Here is a 22,637-nt window from a genome sequence, read left to right on the forward strand (position 1 = left end):
TTGCGCTTTAGTAGAAATGTGTATTAGAAACTCAAGGTGTCTTTATACACTAGATTGAACATTTTAATGTAGGTGATTCGAGTCCAGGGCAAAAATGAGGCTTATCCCCTGCTGGTATTTCTGCCTCCTCTGTTTGAACTTCATGCATCTATAGAAAACTATTGAAATGTTTAATCGTGAAGTGTTGTACTGAAATGGAGATAGAAATGTGAGCAGCTAATGGCTGTTTCTGTGTGCCTCCCCCTGCTGATTTTGATTATAAAAACAAAAAAATATCAAGTACTCTGCATCTATACTCTGTATCTGAGAGGCAAAAGAGGGAAGGAGGCAGCATTGCAATATGGCTGCAAACTGCTGTGTTTGTGGTCTAATATTTAGCCTTGCTGAAGATATTCAGTGGTTGAATCAATGATTTTTCAAAGTTAAATCAACCCCCCCCCCTCTCAAGATGAAAGGCCATCTCAAGTTCTGGTCCCAGATCTGATAGCATTAAAGTAAACATTTAATAATAGATTCGATAGTATTTGTTATCAAAATTATTGGTATTGGAAGGTAATAGTTGGACAACATTCTAAAATATGCTGTCATTTTTCTTTTAAGTAGATGTTGCTTATTCTAACGGAACTGACGTAAATGGACGAATTAAAGGTTTGATTTAGTACAGAATATAATCAGGGCTGTGGACGGCATTAACAGAGATGATTGTTTTATTTGGATCAAAGTGATTTTTTAATATTTTTTAAATTGCATTAAAATTGTCCACGTTAAACAGCACACACAGAGAAAGTGTCCTTCCAGTGCTGCCTGGATGTTTCCGGACTGGAAGCCTCTGAGCCGTTTCCGCCGCCATTGCGGATTTTGGACAGATCAGCCGTAGCCACTGCTATCCATCGATGCAGTGCTGAAAGCGCGCACAGACGGGGGACACATTTCACTACTCTGCTGATTCCAGCTTTTGGAGACGCGATTAGAACCACTGCGCATTTCACATTTTAATCGTGGTTTTCATTTTTCACTGCTCAGCTCCGACCTACACGAACAGTGAAGAGGTCGTAGCTAGCGCGGTGCTACTGCCTAGCTAGCTAGCGAGCCGCACGGCTAGATTTTCAGGACTCCGGAGAAGCTCAAGGAAACCACCATGGCTCAAATCCTGCCAATCCGCTTCCAGGAGCACCTGCAGGTGTGTATGCAAATCACGAAAGCTGTATGCACTTCTCATTGCTCGTTGCTTGGTGTTTTCACGACTTAGCCGTCGTTTTTGACAGGATGCTATCGAAGGCTAAACGTCAATACCCGCAGCAAATGAATGACCTCCCCTCCCCCGATTAGCTAGCTGCAGCTAGCTTTTCAAGTTAGCGGCTTTCATTCATTTCAGCGATGCCGTTTGTCAACGTTAGCTGTCACCGAGTAACGGGAGGAGACACCGGGCACGGGTTAAACATGTTTGCAGACCTTGGGTGGTCCGTTGCTGCGGTATGGCCACATTCAGGGTTGGCGTACAGCAATGACAGCAGCGAGTTAGCCGTGACAGTTGGTGTCGTGAACGGTGTTTGAAGTGAATCGTGAAAGACCAGAATCAACAATTATGTCACCATCTATATGATGATGATAGTGGTGGTGCCGGTTAACCACATTATCTAGGTGAACAAGGTGGTCCACCCATCATATTTCCTCTCCATATCATATTCATATTAAGCCAATTGAGTTAATGAGCTGGTACACCTCAGCCTCTGGTTGTGCTTTGCCTTCTAACGTTATTTTTACATGCAGGACTGATGACCACAGGAAAGCAGTTGTATCATGACCATGTAATATGGACATTTTTATTTTAGCTAGATGAATGCCATAAAATTGCAATTTCATTTCCGATTCACTGCCTGCATCAAATTTGGTTCTCCTTGACTGTTGTATAATTATAACGGTGCAGGACATAATAGTTACATTAACTGAAATAACACAATTAACAGAAACTTGCAAAGGCTGCAATCTGGGGTTTGTTTTGCAGCATATACTTCATTGTTCAGTGATGGTATGTCGTAAGTTTTCAGTCTTGCATTAATATATTTTGTATGTAATAAGTTTTTGATTATTTTTATCATGTGGCAAATCTCCGTCCTGTTTTAATTCTGTTGAATGTGGAAAAAATTGGCTTGGCTTAAAAATGATACCACAAATCAAATAATTTCAGAAAAATTGCAATTATTCCACCCTTAAAATAACTGAACCCCCTATCTGGTGTGAGAGATGTTTTTGAAGAACCCAGAGTCTAGACTCTCCAGGATATTTGCTTCATTCATTTATCTTCTACCACATGAGGGTCATGGCTGACATAGGGCGAAGTGACACCCTGGACAGGTTGCCGATATTTGCTTCATGCTTCCAAAAAAAGAGCACAGTGGAAAATGCCTTATACCGTAAGCTGTTACTAACAAACAGTCATGTATTTGCATCTCAGCTCCAGAACCTGGGAATCAACCCAGCAAACATTGGATTCAGTACTCTGACCATGGAGTCCGACAAGTTCATCTGTGTACGAGAGAAAGTGGGCGAGCAGGCCCAGGTTGTCATCATAGATTTGGCCGATCCCAACAATCCCATCCGCAGACCCATCTCTGCAGACAGCGCCATCATGAACCCTGCCAGCAAAGTTATTGCCCTTAAAGGTAAGCACAAGCTAAAAAACTTATCTAGTCGTGTCAGCACATAGAGTAATGTCCCACTTAGAGAGGAGAGTACCAGATCTTTCTTAAAAGCACATAGATTTAAAAAGTATGGTCATATACATTGCTATTGTGCTCTTTAAAATGCATTGGACAGTTTGGATAAATATTTGTGTTGTCAGTTGATTATGTAGTTGTCGCAGCCTGCTCTTCATTTTGATGTTTACGTGTAGACCACCTCATTTGTTTGTCAAAAAGTGTAGTACTAAATTTTTAGAACTAAATTTAAGATAATGCATTTGAAATTTGATAATCCAGGACAAGTAGGTTTGGAATTAGATTACTAGATACAAACTAAAATGTCATTCTGTCATGAAAGCTTTGTCTATTTTGCTTGTTTTTGCTCTTTTTTCATTTCTTAATGCTTTCTTATGTTTGCAGACGGTGAGTTGAACTTTACATATCATGAGTTGTCAAATTGTAACCTTTTGTATGTCTAAAATGTTTGCACAGTACTGATAGTTGTTTTAATGAATGCCTGGATTTACCTTGATAACATGAGCAGTGCATAGTTTGAAAATAAGAGGGCAGCTTAATTGGCTGTATCTTTTTTCTTTTTTTTCCTGTTGTGTGTGGGTGTTTGTCCCATTTTCTACACAGTACATATGTTGTATTACAGCTGACCATTTTCTGAAAAGCACTGCATTTAACAACTTAAATACTGTCAAGTTTTCGATTAACCAGTGATGTGTATGAATATGAATGTTTAGTTTATAGCAGTATAGGTGAATGGATACACTGGGTTAATGTTAAAAACTTGAATAACAACCTTAAGGAATGTTAAGAGGACAGATGGCAGATGTAAAACTGATTTCATATTCACTTACAATTTAATAATGTAATTCGTGTGTCAGGTTTAATTCAGTTTGAGAATTCATTCTCAGGCTTGTGTCACCCTCGTCAGAGAAAATCTGTCTGAAATTTCACTGGGTAATCAGATGTTACAAATCTGTGGTTTGGAAAATGGTTGGCAGTAATGTATAGTATGTATGTATTTAAAGTGCTAAACCATGCAGAAACAAATAATAAGATGATCATTTAGATAACAGGAAACAATAAGCAAACTGTCTAAAATAAATAGTAGTAGTATATTATTGTTTACAGACATTGTCCTGTAATGTGCCCCTGATACTCATAAGAAGCGGTTTGTCTATTTTGATAAACTAATATATCACTATTATTTATCAGTATACATAATATCAGCCCGAAGAGGCAGTAGAATCACACTGACTTGTCGGTGACATTTCCAGAAGTGCAGAATGTGGTTTACTGTTAAATAATTTTTCTTTTTTGTTCTACTACCTCAAGTATATCATAATTAAGCATTTGAATGATAGTTGACAGACAAATCAGATCTGTTATGCAACTTATAACCCATGTCAAATACACTACATTCATACTGATTTGAATCGGTGCATTGAAAGCAAGAGAGAACACCAAGAGCACATTTCTCCACCTACAATTAAAAAAGAACAATGTTAAACAAATGTTAAAATAAAATCCTATAACCACTCCCTGAATTGGCTCCTCCTTGGGTGATGCCGCACCCCTCCACAAAATAAATGTTAACTCATATCTTGTGTTAATTATAGCAGTTTACATCAGATACATTCTCCCTTTGCTTCTTTTTACTGTATTTATTTTATGGGTAAGAGTATTTTTCAGTGTACTGTACCTCAATTTAAATATGAGACATTATCATTCATATGCTATTTTAATTATAAATCGCACTTAATTATAGGGTGCGTTTGAGCCTGATTGTCGTAGGTCCAAAAGAATTGGAACAGTTTTCTTCCAGTGAGGCTAAAGTAGAAGAAGAAAAAGAAAAACAGAATTGGTGTGATTTTGTCTATCCAGCATCCCTCCGATCATCACATCCATCTGTGTGCTTTGTGGTCTTCTTTTGCTAACGCGCATTCAGAACCAACTTAAATTCCTTCATCCCTCATTTTAGGATTAAATTTCAATGTGAATCCTTTAAGAGCCGTAACAGCATGTCTGGACTTTAATTTCTCTCTAATGTGGTGTGGGTGGAGGGCTGGACACAGGCCATAAAGCCTCACTTTGACTCACACTGGGCACCATGTATTTCTGCTGAAATTGTTTCTCTAATAATCAAGTTTTGGTTAAAAAGCTGTCAAAAAAGTTTTTGCTAATGCACTGTGGAAAGTCACAGAGAAGCGCAAACTGTAGCAATTTTGCTGCACGAGACCTGAAAGCAGGTTTCTGAGTTTCTATATGTAAAATCCTCTAAAAAGAGCTACACATAATCAGTCTCAACTGACTGAATTGGTTTGATTTGACATAATACAAATATATAAACACGGTTATGCCACTGCATCACAATATTTTAAGATGATGGCATGCCAAAGTTATACCATAACTTATTTCCAGTGTGTTTCTGCATCAAACATAACTGAATGCAGATCTACCTCTTAAATAATTTCCCTTTTGTTGGTCTTGCCTCTTGTTTTGACACTGGTAGTGACTTTCCTTTGGTATGGTCCAAACCCTAGCTTCCAACCTTTCTCCACCAATTGGAATTTTGGTGTGCACAAATGTTGTGTTTTCTCCCAAAGTCTGTTGTGGGTTGTGTGTGTGGTAGCTTTAGTCTCTAAACTGGTTTGTAGTAAATATTGTTTTGTCTGTTTTTCACTGCGTTAACCTCGGCTCTGAATGTTTTCAGCCGCAAAGACCCTGCAGATCTTCAACATTGAGATGAAGAGCAAGATGAAGGCTCACACGATGACAGACGACGTGACCTTTTGGAAATGGATCTCCCTGAACACTGTTGCCCTGGTCACAGACAACGCAGTCTACCACTGGAGTATGGAGGGTGACTCTCAGCCAATAAAAGTCTTTGACCGTCACTCTAGCCTGGCAGGCTGCCAGATTATTAACTATCGCACTGACGCCAAACAGAAGTGGTTGCTGCTCATTGGCATTTCAGCACAGGTAAATAGAAAATAGGCTACTTTATACTAACATAGAAAACAGTGTGTGTATATGCCTTGTAAAGTGTCATACAAAAAAGCTGTAACATAGAGGATTTAAAGATATTTTGGATGCTGTTAGTCAGGCTTTTGTAGTGAAACAGCATTATCGGTGGCCTAAAGTGGTACTGGAAGCAGAGGTATAATGAATCATTGGGCTTTGGGTTGACTTGTCTGCTTTCTCTTCAGCAAAATCGTGTTGTCGGAGCCATGCAGTTGTACTCGGTGGACAGGAAGGTGTCTCAGCCTATCGAGGGGCACGCTGCTGGGTTTGCACAGTTTAAGATGGAGGGCAACACTGAAGAGTCCACTCTGTTCTGCTTTGCTGTGCGAGGACAGGCAGGAGGAAAAGTAAGATTTACTGTCAATGTAAATGTCTCGGACTCAAACAGAGAGTGAGATCAAGAAAGATAAATTTGAAGTGGAAATGTAGAATACATATTAACTGTACTGCAGTAAATACATTCCAGGCTGCCATGGAACCTGACTTTGTCTACTTTTTTTTTTTAGCTGCACATCATTGAAGTGGGGACCCCACCGACTGGTAACCAGCCTTTTCCAAAGAAAGCTGTTGATGTTTTCTTTCCTCCAGAAGCCCAAAATGACTTCCCTGTGGCCATGCAGGTACAAATGCTACTAACAAGGAGACCCAGTAGTTGTAGTTGTCTTTGTTTTCTTCATCTGTAGCAGATTTTGCTTTTAAAGATTATACTGTTAACAGGGTTCCCACGGGTCCTTGACATCCTTGAAAGTTTGTGAATTTGAAACAAAACTTCAGAGGCACTTAAAAGCCCTAAACAGACATGGGTTGGTGAAAGTTCTGGAATTTTTTGCAAGAAAGTTGTGAAGTTGATATTGAGGTAAATGTCTCTCTTGTTTGTTATGACACCACCTGCTGTTTCATGCGCCCTCCATTAATTCATGTGTGTTGACTAGGCCTACGCAGAACAAATGTTGAGTTGTAATTACTAGTGGTGTTGTGGGCACTGTACACTCTCTCTTTAAGATCTCTGCCTCACCAAAGCAAATTGCAAAGACCGGCTTCCCCAAGATCCCACTTGCGTGCTGCAAATTGATAAAATTGCCTCTTACAGTTTGCCCTGCCATCTTTGTTCAGTCCTTGAATTTGAGGGAATTGGTCCTGGAAAATCATTGAAAAGTCCTTGCATTTGATGTCAACCAAGGTGTGGGAACCCTGTGTTAAAATAGGTGGTTAAATAGCAGAAATTAATCCAACAAATGCATCTTTGTGTGTTGTGACTGCTGGAGAAAGCACAAGCAATTTAGCTCACCAATAACAATAGTAGCTTCACTGTTGATGCACCGGACAGTGAAGTGCTTTATTAACTGTTGCTCCTCTTGCTGTGCCTCTAGATCAGTTCCAAGCAAGATGTAGTATTCCTCATCACCAAATATGGCTACATCCACCTCTATGACCTGGAGACTGGAACTTGTATCTACATGAACAGGATCAGTGGGGAGACCATTTTTGTCACAGCCCCCCATGAGCCGACTGCTGGTATCATTGGAGTCAACAGGAAAGGACAGGTATTCAGATATACTCTTCTCTATTTGTCCAACAGAATGAAAGCTGTGCTGAGATTCACCCCCTTAGGGGTCTTTTTTTTTTTTTTTTTTACAGCTATTTCATGCATCAGTGTAATTTTCACCTGTAATGGTTGCTACACATTGTCATAGCTGCACAAAACAACATGGGTGCATATTATAAAATATATATTAAATATTCTGTTTGTCAGAAATGAGAGTAATAAGTCCATCCTCGATTGAATACATTAGCATTCCTCAGTTCTTAAAACTGACTGAATAAATGTTGAGTTAACAGACAGTTGTAGGATCCCTGCAGTATTAAATTAAATAATACTGTTTATTGCAATGGGACAACAAATCCACCCATTAATTAAAAATCAAACCAACAATCAAGCTCATCCTAAAATGTTCACTCTGGGAATTTAAGTTAACAGCTAAGGCTTTTTGTCCATTATTATTTTCCCTTCTGGTATGTCTGGTCTTTTTTGTGTATTATTATGTCCTTGGGGGTGACCTTGTCTGAGGAAAGCTGTGTGGAAATGTGTACCAGCCTCTACTGTGTCAGGCCACATGTGACTACACCATTTAGTTATGCATACAGAGAACTGTATCCTGAAATAAACACTTGAACACTTGACTTTGTTTAGAGGTGCACTGTTCAATTGATTTGAATAGCACGTGTAAATGAATTACTGTAGGAGATCATAGTTGAGAGGATTCTTTTTGGACTTTAATATTACATTGAACTTTATTTATGAGTTGTCATGCGTAAGTGGATTAAAATACATTAACAAATAACATGGGCATCTGTACAATTCCCATTCATTAGAAATCCTCTGTTATGTACAGTTAATTAAGCATGTACACATCCCTCTCCAGGTGTTGTCAGTGTGCGTGGAGGAGGAAAACATAATTCCCTACATTACTAACGTGCTCCAGAACCCAGACCTGGCTCTTCGCATGGCCGTTCGCAACAACCTCGCTGGTGCTGAGGAGCTGTTCGCCCGCAAGTTCAACACCCTCTTTGCAGCAGGGAATTACTCGGAGGCTGCCAAGGTGGCAGCTAATGCACCCAAGGTACTGCCAGTGCACACTAAGAGCTGAGTCAACCCAAGTTACGTTACTCACCGTTTTAGTAAAAGCTCAGACTAAGCAGATTTAGACACATTAGCGTTATATGTAAAAGAAGTTAAACTTATCAGTCTTGTAATATGATAGTAATGTCTAACTGTAATGTTTTATTATATTTTCTTACCTTGATAAAGCGCTTTGAACTATTGTGTTTCTGAATGGCAAGTTGGATAAATTATTAATTAATTAATTAAGTTATCTTGCATACCAAAACCAAGAAACTATTTTGTTCATGGCTCTGTGCCCAAAGATTAATTTGCATTACCCTACTCCTTTGAATAATACTCTTTGTTTATCCATCTTTTCTTCTCAGGGTATCCTGCGGACCCCAGACACCATACGTCGTTTCCAGAGTGTTCCGGCTCAACCAGGCCAGACGTCTCCTCTGCTCCAGTACTTTGGCATCTTGCTGGACCAAGGCCAGCTTAATAAGTTTGAGTCTCTGGAGCTGTGCAGGCCAGTCCTCCAGCAGGGCCGCAAGCAGCTACTAGAGAAGTGGCTGAAAGAGGACAAGGTATATGTTCATTGTTGGGTTTTTTTATTGGAGAAACTGTATTTTTATTCTCATCATTTCATTATAATATTAAAATGTGAAACACATCTGCTCCTCTGAAAATAGTCTCAATAGACCTCAAGTACAATGGTAAACCTTAAGTTGCCACAACATTAAACCTTTGTTCCAAAGAAGGAGTTGCATAATTTAAGTAGTACAATTAAATCTTAATGGCATTGAGGTGAAGGACTTAGATTACAGTCCAGCTGCTCCAATTCTACAAATACTGCTTTGCTGCTGGTTTCTGTTACATGTGTCTTTTGAAATTTAGGGGAACTTGGACTGAATACTACATTTAGAACCTATTTCTATAAAACAGGTGCTTTCATTCAACATCAGACATGTTGGTCTATTTCCATTCTTTCACATTTGCTGAGAGCTGACAATTACACCTCTGATTTCGCCTCTGATTTTCGCTTTGTCCTGAACTTCTATTGCTATTTAATATTCAGTCACTGACTGTGCTATATGTTCATATATTTTCAGCTCGAGTGCTCTGAGGAGCTTGGAGACTTAGTGAAGTCTGTTGATCCTACGCTTGCTCTCAGTGTCTACCTCAGAGCCAACGTTCCCAATAAGGTTATTCAGTGCTTTGCAGAGACCGGTCAGTTCCAGAAGATTGTACTCTATGCCAAGAAGGTTTGTGACCATGTCTACCTTTCTTATTTACATTTCATTAAATAAGAAAGTCTTAAGCTTCTGTGTGTGAATATGATAACTATGGCACATTGATAATGAAGAATCTGTTGTGTCTGCAGGTGGGCTACACACCAGACTGGATCTTTCTGCTTAGGAATGTAATGCGGATCAGTCCAGAGCAGGGCCTTCAATTCTCACAGATGTTGGTTCAGGATGAAGAGCCACTGGCTGACATTACACAGGTAAAAAGAAGAAAAACCTGAATCTTGCATCATCTAAGCAGTGTTGCTTAGAGAAACCGTGTGATAGGAAATGTGTTGCTGCTCTACAGTACACTAACCAAACAAGAAGCAGTTTTGATTTTTATGGACAATCAGTCATCCAGGTTTTAGAGTTTGACGTCTTATGAATCTTTTTCTTTTGTCTCCAGATCGTTGATGTGTTCATGGAGTATAACCTGATCCAGCAGTGCACATCCTTCCTACTAGATGCCCTGAAAAACAATAGACCCATGGAAGGACCACTGCAGACACGCCTGCTGGAAATGAATCTGGTCCATGCACCACAGGTACATAAACATAATCAAAGCATTGTTCAAAATGTTAATTTCCTGCAGCACCCATTGAAGTTCTTTGCCAGCAAAGCCATTTATGACACTGAAATGTCTTGTCTCCTTGTATCGTGTCTTTTAGGTTGCAGATGCCATCCTGGGCAATCAGATGTTCACCCACTATGATCGTGCACATGTGGCACAGCTGTGTGAGAAAGCTGGTCTCCTGCAGAGGGCGCTGGAGCATTACACTGACCTGTATGACATAAAGCGTGCAGTGGTGCACACACACCTGCTGAACCCAGAGGTACAAAGTGCAGACCAAGAAGCATAAGATGTATTAATATAGTTAATATTTATTAGATGGTGGTTGAAGTATTTGCTTTTTATATTACTTTTTATATTTATGCTTCTCTGTAGTGGCTGGTGAATTTCTTTGGCTCCTTGTCAGTGGAGGACTCTCTTGAATGTCTGAGGGCCATGCTGTCTGCAAACATCCGTCAGAACCTTCAGATCTGTGTGCAAGTGGCCTCCAAGTACCATGAGCAGCTCACGACTCAGTCCCTCACTGAACTGTTTGAGTCTTTCAAGAGTTTTGAGGGTAAGTTGGGAATTGGTACCAAGAAATTCCACCCTTCATTTTTGTTTTTAAGAGGATGAGACATTTTGAGTTGCATTTTAAAGAGTTGCTGTTTTTTATCCTGTATTTGTTTGTTGCAGGTTTGTTCTACTTCTTGGGTTCCATTGTGAACTTCAGCCAGGACCCAGAGGTCCACTTCAAATACATCCAGGCCGCCTGCAAGACGGGCCAGATCAAAGAGGTGGAGAGAATCTGCAGAGAGAGTAATTGCTATGACCCCGAACGTGTGAAGAACTTCCTCAAGGTCAATAAACCATTTCACTCTAAAGTTTTCTCATTGTTTAAGCAGCTGGAATGTGCTAACCAATACCACTTTTTATCGTTCACAGGAAGCCAAACTGACTGACCAACTACCTTTGATCATTGTGTGTGACCGCTTCGATTTCGTCCATGACCTGGTCCTGTACCTGTACCGCAACAGCCTGCAGAAATACATTGAAATCTATGTGCAGAAGGTACAATACTACTTGGTTTTCAGAGTGAAAACTTGTCCCTTAACATTTGTCTGTCTCTCTGAGGCAGGACCTCCGATATTTTTCTGAATGTGTATAATCATTCATTTCAGGTGAACCCAAGCCGTCTGCCCGTCGTCATTGGTGGGCTCCTGGATGTAGACTGCGCTGAGGATGTGATCAAGAACCTGATCATGGTGGTGAGAGGACAATTCTCCACTGATGAACTGGTTGCAGAAGTGGAGAAAAGGAACCGGTAAGAAGAGGAGGACGTATTGAACAGCTTGATAATAGGAAATCAGTAACTTGGCTCTCTGCAGCTTCATCTTGTTACATAAGAAAGCTAATTTTCACCAATCCTTCCTGCATATCTTTCTCCAGACTGAAGCTGCTGCTGCCTTGGTTGGAGGCTCGTATTCATGAAGGTTGTGAGGAGCCTGCTACCCACAATGCTCTGGCAAAGATCTATATCGACAGCAACAACAACCCCGAGCGCTTCCTGAGGGAAAACCCCTTCTATGACAGCCGTGTGGTGGGGAAGTACTGTGAGAAGAGAGACCCCCACTTGGCCTGCGTGGCCTATGAAAGAGGACAGTGTGACCAGGAACTGATTCATGTGAGTATTAACTTAAGAAAAGGGCTTAAATTGAAACATGGACATTCAACATGAACTGTACTAATACCTAGTTTTACTAGTTAACCTTGCTTTATGGCAATGTGAAAAGTCACATCTATGACATAAAAACTAAGATCGTTATTGTTTCTGAACCGTTTTTGTTGCCTCAAATATTAACATTTTGTATATTGTCCTTTAGGTGTGCAATGAAAACTCACTTTTTAAGAGTCTGTCCCGCTACCTTGTACGTCGCAAGAACCCCGAGTTGTGGGCGAGTGTGCTGCTGGAGACCAATAACTACAGAAGGCCACTCATTGACCAGGTTTGACTTGTTACTGTATTTAATAACTAACTTCCTGAGCTACTGTTGTTTAATTGGCTTGCTCTGACAGTATTATGTTAGTCCTGTACAGCAAGTACTTTGAAAACAATGTATGTAGATTTCTAGTCTTCAGACCTGTGGTCTTTTTAAATTGTAAAACTATTAAAATCGTATAATTTACTTCAAATGTTTTATATACAGCATGTTGATGCTTTCTGTTGCAGGTTGTTCAGACAGCTCTATCAGAGACCCAGGATCCAGAGGAGGTGTCTGTCACAGTCAAGGCCTTCATGACCGCTGATCTTCCCAATGAGCTTATTGAGCTTCTAGAGAAGATTGTCCTGGATAACTCTGTCTTCAGTGAGCACAGGTAATGTGATTTTGTGACTTTTTTGTTGAAGTTACTTGAAGTGCAATCATGTTCAGGAGTTTTTGTTTTTTTCCATTCAAGGAGATAAAAAATAGTTGCTCACTGTTTTTCTTTGTTTCAGAAACCTGCAGAATTTGCTCATCCTGACGGCCATTAAAGCTGATCGGACACGCGTCATGGAGTACATCAACCGTCTGGACAACTATGATGCCCCAGATATCGCCAACATTGCCATTAGCAATGAGCTGTTTGAGGAGGCCTTTGCTATTTTTAGAAAATTTGATGTCAACACCTCTGCTGTTCAGGTCAGTGGATTATATCTTGAGTTTAAGGTCTTAAAAAAAGCTTTTGTACTTTATAATTATTATGTGTGATCGTGTGATCTGAATGTTGTGTGTTTTTGTCCAGGTTCTGATTGAGCACATTGGTAACTTAGACCGAGCTTATGAATTTGCTGAGCGCTGCAATGAGCCACCAGTGTGGAGTCAGCTGGCAAAGGCACAGCTTCAGAAGGGTCTTGTCAAAGAAGCCATCGACTCTTACATCAAGGCTGACGACCCATCTGCTTATATGGAAGTCGGACAAGCTGCAGCCCAAAGTGGTAAGATGAACTTCATTTGTCATATTGGCTCATTTGGTCCTTAAATCTTTAGAATTGTGAATGAATATCATATTAATTTTAATGAATTTAATGGTTGATCATACAGTAGATTGATGTGCTTATGAAATTCATGGGAGTTGATCGCTGTGTGCAGGAAACTGGGAGGACCTGGTGAAGTTTCTGCAGATGGCCCGTAAAAAGGCTCGGGAATCATATGTTGAAACAGAGCTGATCTTTGCCCTGGCTAAGACCAACCGCCTGGCTGAGCTGGAGGAGTTCATCAACGGACCCAATAATGCTCACATTCAGCAAGTATGTCTTGAGAAGGACACAGACACAAAACACACACACACTAACACACACTTTACTGACCCTGCTGTCTTTTTTCCTTCCTACAGGTGGGTGACCGGTGCTATGACGAGAAGATGTACGAGGCAGCCAAACTGCTTTACAACAATGTGTCCAACTTCGGCCGCCTGGCCTCTACTCTGGTACACCTGGGAGAATATCAGGCAGCTGTTGACGGAGCCCGCAAGGCCAACAGCACCCGCATCTGGAAGGAGGTGAGAAGAGGGATCATGAAGTGTACACTTTACTATTTTTCTTTTTTTAATCAAATAAATTGTCAATTTATCGATATGAAACACATTTTATTTGATCCTGTGCTCTTTTAGGTGTGTTTTGCGTGTGTAGATGGGAAGGAGTTCCGTCTTGCCCAAATGTGTGGCCTACATATTGTCGTCCATGCTGATGAACTTGAAGAACTCATCAACTACTACCAGGTACATGGGTTAGCAAGGACATTGTTAAACTAAAATGTAACTTACTGTAAATGTGAAGTGAGAAAACACAGACACTTTCAGGAATCAGAAATGTAGTGCCAAGGACTGTTCAAGTTAAGTTTGCTTTAAAATAAATGAAAAATAAGACAGGACTATCCATTGTAATATGTATAAGTCTGGATTGTAATATATCTTGTTTGAAGGGCTGCCAGTGGTCTTATTAAATTTGTGTTCCACAGGACCGTGGTTACTTTGAAGAGCTGATCACCATGCTGGAGGCTGCTCTCGGGCTAGAGCGTGCGCACATGGGTATGTTCACCGAACTGGCCATTCTCTACTCTAAATTTAAGCCCCAGAAGATGAGGGAGCACCTGGAGCTTTTCTGGTCCCGTGTCAACATTCCAAAGGTAGGCAAGTTTAATATCACAACATAACATCTATATTGTTGTTTGTAGAAGCATAGCTTATTAAATGCTGCATCCACATTACTTTATACGTGCATACATTCTGCTCTGAAGACACCTGAGAAGGCCTCATATGATATACAGTTTTCTCAGTTTTGTTTTTTTTCTCCATTTTCAAATGAAAATATAGTGCGGGTGTCGTGTAAATCCAACACCACCAGGACACATCTGTCTAGAAACTTTGTGACTGGTTTACAGCGAAAAGTTCATGGTCTCCTTTATGTTTGTGTGTGTCAGGTTCTCAGGGCAGCAGAGCAGGCCCACCTGTGGGCAGAGCTGGTGTTCCTCTATGACAAGTACGAGGAGTATGACAATGCCATCATTACGATGATGAACCACCCGTCTGATGCCTGGAAGGAGGGCCAGTTCAAAGACATTGTCACCAAGGTAAAAACACTAGCTTTTATTTTGTTGGCGAGTTCTATTCTAAACAACAATGCTGATGCTTCATTTACAATGTATGCTTTTCACTTCAGGTGGCCAACGTGGAGCTGTACTACAAAGCCATCCACTTTTATCTGGAAATTAAACCACTATTACTGAATGACCTGCTCATTGTCCTCTCTCCGAGACTGGACCACACACGCGCTGTCAACTTCTTCAGCAAGGTTCTGGTTCAATATTACTTTCTACAAACATTTGTCAAAGTCGCCTAACATTGGGTAATATTATTTGTGACTGTTATTCACATGAAGTAAGTGACCATATATTAAGAAAGTAAGAAACAACTTGAGTTGAAACGGACATTAATGATTTTCTCTTTTTCTGTTACATTGTTTAGGTGAAACAGCTGCCTCTGGTGAAACCTTATCTCAGGTCTGTCCAGAATCACAACAACAAATCAGTGAATGAGGCACTGAACAACCTCTTCATTATTGAGGAAGACTATGCGGTATGATTGAATAATGTCCACTGTGTGTCATAACAAAATTCAATCTAATTTTAAGGATTTTGATTAACGAGAGTATGAGTATTAATTTTTTAGCAGAGGACACAAAATGTCACAGATCTTCAGTTAATCTAAATTGTCACCAGCAGGATAAATGTTTGTACGGAGTTTCATTTTAAGCTGGATCATAAATCCTCCCTCTCATATCCAGGCGCTGCGCACATCCATCGACGCCTATGACAACTTCGACAACATCTCACTGGCCCAGGGCCTGGAGAAGCACGAGCTTATTGAGTTTAGGAGGATCGCAGCCTACCTGTTCAAGGGCAACAACCGCTGGAAACAGAGTGTCGAACTCTGCAAGAAGGACAAGCTCTATAAGGTGTATAGCCACTAAATCATAGTTTTAGTATAACCTTTTAATCTGAAGTGATATAAAACATGTCACCAATTTAATTTTCTAGTGGATGTTATGAAATGCGGGTCAGTTTATTGACCTGTGAATGTACTCTACTCTCTGCAGGATGCTATGCAGTACGCATCAGAGTCCAAAGACACAGAGCTTGCAGAAGAGCTCCTGGCTTGGTTCCTGAACGAAGACAAGAAGGAGTGTTTTGCCGCCTGTTTATTCACCTGCTACGACCTGCTGCGGCCCGATGTGGTGCTGGAGACGGCCTGGCGACACAACATCATGGACTTCTCCATGCCATACTTCATCCAGGTCATGAGAGAGTATCTGAGTAAGGTGGGTCAGCTGGAGATGCAGAGTGTGTGCAGCCCAAAGAACAAATCAAACAATCAGAACAAAGCTTTGTCATAAGGTGTCTTAAGGCAGATATGTTATAGACACCTTTACATCCCTAAGATAACTACAGTGAAATAACATTGAAGGTAGATGGGTAAAACATCTCACTTAAATTTTGACTGATGGTTTCTTTGTAGAAATGTCTATCAGATCTGTTCAAATGATGCACCTACTGAATCTGTAAACACTTTCTTTATTGTGTCTTTGCAAACGCTACTGAATTATAGGCCATGTCACGCAGTCTCCCTCACAGTTTTACAGTTCGAGTCCCGCCAGTACGATCTATTCTTTCCTCCAGTCATGCTCATTTTCCTGTGCTTCTGTTAGTCACATCACTGCTGTTTTCCTTTTCATTTGCATTTCCATCCACACAAGCTACTTTTTCGTACAAATGTGCCTCCCAGAGGAGAATCATAATCTGCTGTGTCATTAGTCATGCCATTTGTGTTTCATGACAAAAAAAAATACAACAAACAGTACACAGAGCTGATTGAAGCATGTGTAAAAAAGAAAAGAAAATTGCAGACTTTACTGCATTGAAATACTGAAGATTTTCGTATGACCTATAGAATTCACACATTTTGGTGCTTGTTGTAGCAAACTCCACCAGAGAACTTTAAATGCATTAAATGCAATGTATTATTTCACTTACTCTTGAAGAAGCGTACAGTTTACAGCACGGTGAAATACACATTGATAAGAAGTCTGCATTTGTAACAAAAGTGGCATTTTTACCCTTATCTCTTTTCTCTGGGTGTTTATTTTTCTTTAAGTGAAAAGTCCTCTGTTTGCTCTTCTCTTTGTCAGTTTCTGTTTTGTTAGACTTCCATTTGTTTTGTTTTTCCTCCTTAAGTTGCCTCTCTGAATTTCCTTTCCAGGTTGATGCGATAAAGGAAAAGGTGAAAGTCGAATCCATTTTCTAATCATTCTTTTTGACCCCTCTTCCCCCCATCCTGTAGCTCGTAGTTTGGAGGAGTAAAAGCAGAAACCGCATGACCCCCCCTCCCCCCATATCACTTTGCTGCTTCTGATCGTAAACTTCACATCTCCACTAGATCACCTACCAACCCCACAAGACTCTAGAGTGGTGCTCTTCACACCATAACCTCCAGACTCTGCTAGATTTGCTGGTGTCAGTGACAGCTTTTGGTTTGACTTATATATAAATTCCTATCTGGTTTTTTTTTTCAGCATGTATAATCAAACAGAAAGAAAAGAGCTATTTTCCTGCGTGACATTGCATCTTATATATTTCTGAATTCTGGATTCTGAATTAATCTACTGAGAAATAATTTCAACAAATCGTTATTAACATCCCATATTTGGTCACGTATGTCAATAACTTGCATACTTGTAACCATAATTAGCTTAAAGTGGCAGCTGTCGTGCATTGGATAAATAATAATTTAATTATACAGGATTTCAGCTCCGCTAATAATTGAGTTAAAAATCAGGCAACTGCTTATATGTCCTCCTATAAGCATATCATAAATCTGCAATAACGTTTTATTGCAGATTACTATTTTTACTCAATTTAGGAGCAGCAGTATGCACATTTTTAGTTTATTGCCACAGCAGAATTTTGTACTTTTCAGGTACATTGATCGTTGCTGTGTTTCCATCATGGTATGTTTCGGTTTGGTACGGTACGGTTCAGAATGGTAAAACCCTCGGTCAGGCTTGTGTTGCAACTGAGAGCAGTAACTTTACTTGTAAGGCGATGTTTTAGCTGTGCCCGATGGCTGCGTGGTGCGAATGGCAACGAACGGAGGATATCAAGTAGTAAAATTACTATTCCTGATGGAAATGCAAAAAAGTACATACTGTACTGAACCGAACCATTCCACTTGGTGGAAACACGGCTTTATATAACCAGCAGCATATATTCCAGGCAATATGTCAGTCAGCTCTTCTCTATGCTGGCTGTACTCATAAACAATACATATGGTGGATGTTTCCAAGAGCTCTATAACACTCCACCAGCAATATATTTTACCCATTTCTATCCCATCCCAACCTTAACCCTCAAACCCAATGAGCTGTCCACTAGAACCAGCATGTCTATCAGCTCTGCTGAGGCCTGGCTGGAGAGTGCCACTCTGGGTCACTGCCTCACCTGCTGTGGTCAGGTGCTTTTCTCACAGACAAACTATATTGTGGAACTCTCTTGTAACACAGCTTGTAACGTCAGACTCGGTTTATACAGTTTACTTTACTGCAGCCCTTTTGACATGAAATGGGCGAACACAGGTGTCACTATCCATATATAATTATGATGGCAATGATTCTACCCGAGTAGAACACCAATGTTGGTAATTACACCTGTTTTTGCCTACCATTTCATGTCAAAATGGCTTAATCTGTTAGTTCCAGGCAAAGTGAAGTAAAAAGGAATGTATGCAAAGGTGTACGACATATATACTTCAGAATGTGGACAGTGGCACAGTAGTGTAGACTGCAGCTACATGCAAGTTGTAATCATTAATCACCGGAGTCATACAAGAGCCAGTGAGATGTTATTTTACTGAAGTGACCTTTCTGTCTGAGACCTATTTTCCTCCTTGTCCATTTGCACTACTGAATTTATCTCTGGTGAAGAACACAGACAAAAACATGCGTTTGTAGAGGCTTGTACATTTACATATGTGTGGTCCCTTCAAATGTCGGCAAATAATCTTTTAGTATGAGTACGTTCTCTGGGAAAGAAAACCTAACGTGTCGACCAACAAGCATGCGTTTCCCCTCCCTTGTTAGCATCAGTAACACTCTGGCCAGGCTAGGAGACATCGATGTTGGCTGTGCCTGCTTCTGGAAACCTTGAACTGGCTGTACAAAACCATCCTCTCCACCCTCTCTCACACTTTCTTCACTGTACCTCCATGTCTCTCTCTGACTTTCTTTCCTTCTTACTCACTCTTCTAGAAGAAAATAACTAAACTGCCGCTTCCGCATGTCTCTTGACCTTTTTCAAACACAACAGCCTGTCTTTTCTTGGAACAGCCTGCTTAACCAGACTGACTGACTGTAGTAGGAAAAATAGTATGTAGAGAACCGAACCCAAAGACCACTCTGAAAGTAAATCTGTCCTGTTGCATCATTTAGCTTTGTCCTTCGCCAGTTTCATGTGCATTTAAACTGCACACTGTCATATCTGAGGATGATACCTGAAACTTTTCACTGGCTGCTTAATTATTTGAATTGTGTGTTCTTCCCCCCTCATTATCTGCCTCAGAGCTGATCTCAAAAACATTGCAAACCTGGTGAATTTAACTCCACATACTAAATCATCTTTTTTCAAAGCAAGGGCTTCTGGGCAAAAGTAGGAATGGGCACATGGCACATCCAAAGTAGATGAATTGCAATTGGATTTCAACAAGAAATTCACCTTATCTGACAATTAATGTGGAGATTTAAAACTGTTGATCATCTTATGCATATATCAATATTTCTGGATGTTCTATAAATAATATGAATCATAAGGTGGATAAATTGATAATGGAAATTGTTTTAAGCCCCATTTATTCAATAATAATTTGCATTATATTAAAAAAATGGTAAATGTTAACAACAAAGACTTTATACACACCAATATGTTAGCAGTGTTTTAAAACAGCCTGTCTACCATATTTGCTTACTTGGCATGCACATGCCAATGTAAATAGGAAGCTTTTTTTTTTTACTCTCTCCTCTTGGTTCCAAAACACCTTTAGAAATCACTCTTTTAGAATCAAGGTTTGAAATTAAAATCTTTGGACAGAAATGTCAAATGTTGCTCTCAACTGAAGTCTAATAGTTTTGCCCTTTTGAATATAAACAAATCTCACTTACATTCAAACCATTAGTCACACAGTGCTGATCAAGCCAATCAGTTCCACATGGCTCTCTCTGTATTTCTTTGCATAGCATTGTTCAGATCGTGTGTGGCCTGGCTGCACAAAGGAAGTGATTTGTGTTATGTCGATGCAGACTGACGCAGCGGCACCATTGGGGTAGTAAAGGGAGATGGCTGCAAACGGGTGGGACTTTAACTGAAAACACAAAGAAGAGCTCGTGAAAAGTTTCAGATGTGAATTCCACTGCTCTAAAAACCCAGTCGTTAGACAGTTTGATGGGATGAATCCCTCGCCTGCCCCTCCACTGCTGCGATGTACACACAAATGCTCCCCGAGTCAGGTCTGATAGTATTGCTTGACAGAGCCCATTTTCAGATTAAGGATGCAGCATCCTTAATCTGTTACATTGTTTCTGTTCACAAAGAGCAGAATAATAACCCCAGTAACAACCACCAAATGTTACACTCTGAAGCTGTAAATACCAAACTGAAAATGAGTGGTTTGATGGTTTTGTAAAATAACATGGGTGGAAGAACGGTGGCCTTATTAATAAGTCGGGTTGGATTGGCGCGGGGTTGGTTCTCTACATACCCTACATATTCAACATGTTAGTGTAGATGATTTGGGTGGCTGGATGGTGGGACCATTATTACCCAATAGCTGTATGTTTTTGTCTTCCTTCCTAATCCCTAATACTTTGCACTAATAAGCAGCTTTTTACCTAATAGCTTAGCCACTAGCCAATGGCTCTCTAGGTGTGTTAAGTTCCTTGCCTCATAGAGGGCCTGCAACAGCCCGATTTATTTTAAATCTGGACTTATTCGTCTTCACCTGTCAGGAATGGTCCCATCCGTCAGCCAGTGAAATAACCCAGAGGTCAGTTTTTACTAAACAGGCATCTCAGCCCTTGCTCTCACCGAGGGGAACTGAGGTCTGACACGGTGATTATTGTTGTGTTTTCTGCAGGTGGACAAACTTGAAGCCTCCGAGTCCCTGAGGAAACAAGAGGAGCAAGCCACAGATTCTCAACCTATTGTTTACGGTAAAAACGACACACTGACCTCAGTGATGATACTGTGATGCTGTCGTCACCATGGCATTACAGGAGAACCGACAGAATCTTTTAGCTGTATTTCTGCCAAGTGGTAGAGGGCGCCACAGTATGGATTGGAACGGTAAACCCTGATCTGGCTTGCATTTCCACCACAGGATGTGTCAGCCAGATATTGAGAGCTGAGTCAGCTACATACAGTACATTTTGTGGCACCATACCAGTGCAATAGCGTGTAGCCTGCCAATAAAGTCAGTGTTCACACTGCTGTGTGCTGTCAGTCACACTGGTGTCCAGTCACGTATGCAGTGCTTATCATCTGTTTTCATCCAAATGGAAATATCATTTTCAAAACTGACACTGAAATGTTCTATTGACGTAGACTCGAAACTAGTTATTGAAACCCTTAACTCGGGAAAAGTAGGCTCATTTTAACACAGACAGGCTATTAAATATATTATAACACTTAGAAAACTGGATGAGTATGTCCACTTTTAATATACGGTCTATGGTGCTGACACTATTGCCTCTTTTCCACTGTGTTCTAGAACGACTCACTTGACTTTACTGTTTGTTTTGCTTTTCCATTCGGGACGGTACCTGATGTGACGTCGACAGACTGGAAGAGTCATGAGTGCGATGTTCGACACAGGAATCAAACCAAACAATGCCGAACTGTAGATAATTAAGACAACGTAAAAATCATGAAAATGGGTGTTAATAACCACGCTTATGTGTGAGACGCTTATAAAACAACATTACGACAGTTTTGTGCAGCCGCGTTATGACGACATTGAAGAGGTAGTATAGTAATGGAAAATAACGTGTCTGGTACCCAAACTGTGTCGTCGAGCCGAGTTGTGCTAGAAATGTATAGTGCCATAATAATTAGAGCGAGGACTCAAGGTTTCTTTCATGATGCATGGAAAATCGTAGCATAACGTACCAACGTTTACTGCTTGATGGATCATTTTAACAAGTCGTGTCGATTGTTTCTTATCCAGGCACACCGCAGCTCATGCTCACAGCAGGGCCCAACGTGCCTGTGCCCCCCCAGCAGGCATATGGTTACGGCTACACAGCAGCAGCACCGGGCTACACCCAACCGCCACAGCCCAACTTTGGTTATGGCATGTGAATACACAACACTCCCCCTCCCACCACCACCACCACCACCACCACCACCTCCTCCACTTGACCCAGTACCTTCCTTCTATCTGTCCTTCTCTTTGTGTTCCTCACCAGCTTCCCATGGTCTTCTTCTCACAACAGAGGACACAAGCAAGCAACAGCCCACTCTCATTTTGAGTACTGTTTTTTTAAATTATATTATTATTATTATTATTATTATTACATTGTCCTGTTACAAAAGAAAACATTTACCTGTGATGAAGGACTTTTATTTGTATTGTTTGAAAGGAAATTGGACCACATCATTTCTTTGTTGTTTCACATTCCATATTTATAAGTACATATTTACTTCTTTTTTTTTTGGTGTTTACATTGATGTGTTTTTTTTAATTGTTGTTTTTGGTCTGTGCAGAAGTGGACTTGCTAAAGCTCAGCAAAGAACCTTTGAAGTAGGTGGAGGAGCATTGGATTTTGCACTCGTCGAGAAATTAATGTAGAGAAGCTCTTACTTTTGATGTACTGAAACATGTGAACAGCTTACATTGTC

At 40.5% G+C, this 22,637-nt stretch overlaps 1 protein-coding gene across 2 annotated transcripts; it reads left to right on the plus strand.

Annotated features, from left to right (window-relative positions):
* Nucleotides 1-1,138: 1,138 nt before the first annotated feature.
* On the plus strand, nt 1,139-22,147 carry LOC310924702 (clathrin heavy chain 1-like; the record flags this gene model as incomplete). 2 transcript variants are annotated; one of them, XM_083886505.1, is made up of 32 exons in its annotated part: nt 1,139-1,180; nt 2,456-2,693; nt 5,407-5,675; nt 5,903-6,064; nt 6,224-6,337; nt 7,088-7,261; nt 8,141-8,338; nt 8,706-8,906; nt 9,432-9,584; nt 9,704-9,826; nt 10,015-10,152; nt 10,277-10,441; nt 10,555-10,735; nt 10,855-11,018; nt 11,104-11,229; nt 11,340-11,482; nt 11,608-11,842; nt 12,042-12,164; nt 12,389-12,534; nt 12,656-12,839; nt 12,943-13,135; nt 13,290-13,447; nt 13,534-13,698; nt 13,810-13,917; nt 14,157-14,324; nt 14,619-14,768; nt 14,858-14,989; nt 15,163-15,273; nt 15,482-15,652; nt 15,794-16,015; nt 20,875-20,950; nt 21,964-22,147. In XM_083886505.1, the coding sequence occupies 32 exons, from the start codon at nt 1,139-1,141 to the stop codon at nt 22,095-22,097; spliced, it is 5,067 nt and encodes a 1,688-aa protein (XP_083742631.1). In that variant the 3' UTR covers nt 22,098-22,147. The 2 variants fall into 2 exon arrangements, with proteins under 2 accessions (XP_083742631.1, XP_083742632.1); XM_083886506.1 differs by having other exon boundaries at nt 2,456-2,663.
* Between the last annotated feature and the right edge of the window lie 490 nt (nt 22,148-22,637).

The sequence above is a fragment of the Microchirus variegatus genome, assembly GCF_963457635.1.
Source record: "Microchirus variegatus genome assembly, chromosome: 3".
In the NCBI taxonomy this organism is placed as follows: domain Eukaryota; kingdom Metazoa; phylum Chordata; class Actinopteri; order Pleuronectiformes; family Soleidae; genus Microchirus; species Microchirus variegatus.